Source organism: Lycium ferocissimum, chromosome 1, assembly GCF_029784015.1.
Source record: "Lycium ferocissimum isolate CSIRO_LF1 chromosome 1, AGI_CSIRO_Lferr_CH_V1, whole genome shotgun sequence".
Lineage (NCBI taxonomy): Eukaryota > Viridiplantae > Streptophyta > Magnoliopsida > Solanales > Solanaceae > Lycium > Lycium ferocissimum.
Genome location: NC_081342.1, coordinates 57150643 through 57153943, shown reverse-complemented (window position 1 = coordinate 57153943; position 3301 = coordinate 57150643). Strand labels below are relative to the sequence as shown.

Sequence of the window (3301 nt, the reverse complement as noted above, 5' to 3'; positions counted from 1 at the left end):
TGAACCTGCTTCATTATATTCTTTCATGTTTCATTGAGAAGATGATTTCATGTTCCAAAGTCATTTTATAATGCTAAATGTTGAATGGGTTTTCCTATATGCATGTTTAAACTTTGATACAAAAGAATAAAATTCTGATGTTTTTTTTTTTTTTCTTAACTTCTTAAATGGGTCCAAAGCTCAGGTGTCTATATCCATATTCTAGTCCCATTCATTTTAATCATAATACTTTTAGTTGATTTTTTTTTCTTCTTCTTGTTTTTGCTGTATATTTTGTCGTTGTGGTTTGTTTGTTTAAAGATAAATCGAATTTGGGAGATACTACCCATCCTTTCTTTCATATCTGTTTGGTTACGTTATTTTAGGTGTTTGTATATTAAAACGAGTCCAATTAATTTACTATTAGACTACATTGATATGGATATTATTTAATAATTGTATATTATGGTCGTTTCGATAATGGACTGCTTATTTCGGGTTAAAAATTAAAGGTTGCTTTTGGTCCAAGATTGATTTGAAGGCCTAATTAATAAATACATGTGAGATGAGCGAGATGAGATGCGAATATATTTTAAATTTCATTGCAAAGAAAAGAGTGGTAAAACCAATTATAAGAGAGCGAGATAGGTTGCGAACATGTTTCAAAACCCGTTGTCAAAAGAGTAAAAATATTAATAAAGAAATAAGTCCTGATTAGAGACAACAATTGTTTTTAATGTAGACTCTTTAGGCGCGTTTTAAATTGTGTTGACCATGTGCATGGACCCGCTCCTGCTGAACTATTACAATTAAAGAAAGTCAGCGTGGGTCATCCCGCTCCTTGACCTCTAATAATAATTGTGTCAATTATGTGGACAAAACCTTGTTTTATTAAATGCATATAATTAAAGAAAAGTCATGTGGGTCATCCCGCTCCTTGACACTCTAATAATATATAATTAATGAAAGACTAGGTTTAAACAATTAAAACACTTTTTCTCCAAGAATAAATTTTAGCCAAGTATAAGTTGATAAAAGTGACCGTGCTAGAACCACAGGACTCGGGGAATGCCTAACACCTTCTCTGTCATGACCCCATTTCACTAATTCAACCCGAATCCTGACTATCACCCGAGACTATCTGCTCACAAACCATATATGTAGACATATATAAAAACACGCTACTTCTAACGCACTCGGTGGCTTCAGACCCCTAACTAGAGGTCTCATTGTCGAAGTCAACCCCGATACCTCAAAACAATCTTCTTCAACCTGTCCCAAAATGCACCCGAGTGCATTGGGAACCGAATTGAATATACACACGAGTTTTAAAAGATCATCCGAACCTTTCGAAATCGACGGATTCCCGAAAAAGGTCCGTTTACCAAAAGGTCAACTTTGAGTCAACTCTTTTTCGCGTTAAGCCCAAATTTCCCACAAAGTCACCCAAATCATATCCAAAGACCTCGGGAAGGGTGTCAACGATCCCCTCGGGTCAAATATGAGCTAAACAAGCTTGGGAAAGGGTCAAAAGCATCGATAAGCTAATAACGACCAAATGGGTCGTTACATGAGATACCAATTAAACCATTGCTCGTCCTCGAGTGATGAAGGGAAAAGAATAGAAAAGTACCTGAATCGGCAAACAACTGAGGATATCAGCTTACGCAGTCGGACCTCGACGGGCCTCCTAAGTGGCCTCCTCAACAGACGCATGCTTCATCGTACCTCTGGCCGTGTTTATCTCCTTAGACCTCAACTTTTCGAACCTCGCCTATCCAAAATCGCAATAGGCTCCTCTTCGTAAGTCAGATTCTCATCAAGCAATACCAAGTCCCAACGAATAATATAAGTACCATCGGCATGATACTTCTTCAAAGATAGATACATGAAAAATCCTGACGAACACCTACCAAGCTCGAAAGTGTACAACTCACAAGCAACATCAACCCCACGATCAAGGATCTCAAATGGCCTAATATATCTCGGACTCAACTTACTTCTCTTCTCAAATCTCATAACACCCTTCATGGGTGAAATCTTTAGCAGAATCTGATCACCAATGACGAACTCTAAATCTTGGACCTTCCGATCTGCATATATCTTCTGTTGACTCTGAGATGCCAAAAGCTTGGACTGAATAACCCCCACCTTCTCTAGAGACCCTCTCAATAGATCCGTACTCCAAGGCTGAACCTCAAATGCATCAAACCAACCAACCGGAGATCTACATCTCCTACCATACAAAGCCCAAAAGGCGCCATGTCGATACTCGAGTGATAGTCGATGTTATGCTTGCAAACTCAGCTAATGGGAGGGGCCCCAAACCACCAAAAGTCCATAATAACCCCTAACATACCCCGAAGACCCGACACTCTAAAAAATTGGAATTAGCAGAATTTGTCGCATAGTCGTAGTCCCTAATCCGCGCGCCCTAGTAACAGAATAGGGCGGATTTTGGTTTAGCTATGAAATTCGTCCGTCGCTAAACCTCGTTTTTTTATGGGAAAGGTCCCACGCCCACCTCGAGGGGGAAAATTGACCCAATCCACCGGGACCCAACTCACCGAAAAACGCTCCAAAAAAGGAAGTGAAATAGTAATACCCCAACGATAGAAGAAAGGGCACCCCCCCCCAACCTCATAAGCTAATGTAAAATTAAACTTCAAAGAAAAACCCCAAATGAATAAAAGAGCATTTGGGAACCATCAACATTACCCAATTCGAATCAAACTTACCTAGGGTCTTCGGAAGATCCACAACAAAATCCATGGCAATCCTCTCCCACTTCCACTCGAGAATGGGCAATCTTTGAAGTACACCACTGGGTAACCTAGGGCTCTAATTGTCACGAACAGACTAGGGGCCACGATGGGCACTCGGAGCTACCCTACCGAGTACCACTTATCATACTTGCCATCAAGCCCATCCTGATTATGTATTATCCCCAACACGAAACTTATCATAAGAAAATCGTTATCACTTCCAATACATGTACATATATATGCATTAGCCCACGAGATTACCAAAAATGATATACAAAATATACACTGAGGGAATCATAAGACATCTACAACCCACATATATGTATCTATGAGCCTCTACTAGAATATCGAGACATAAGGACGGGACAGGACCCCGTCATACCCAAATATATCACAAAAGAATGTCACAATGGGGAAACCCGAGATGGGTTCGTAAGTCAGATAAAACCCCCCGTCCCCCTCTACCCGGGGGGGGAACACCTCCCTAAAAAAAAAGGACGCCAAACATTGTACCGAGTAGCGGAGAGTTAATACAGGAAAAAAAAAGAAAATAAAGA

The 3301-nt window shown here is 40.0% G+C and overlaps 1 protein-coding gene across 1 annotated transcript in view; it reads right to left on the bottom strand.

Moving 5' to 3' along the window:
* Positions 1–1734: 1734 nt before the first annotated feature.
* The window catches only part of LOC132065562 (uncharacterized), a 30282-nt gene continuing 28715 nt past the window's right edge, over positions 1735–3301 (bottom strand). The window contains exon 2 of the mRNA XM_059459007.1: positions 1735–2169. Within this exon, the coding sequence (XP_059314990.1) occupies positions 1735–2169 (435 nt within the window). The remainder of the gene's footprint in view (positions 2170–3301) is intronic.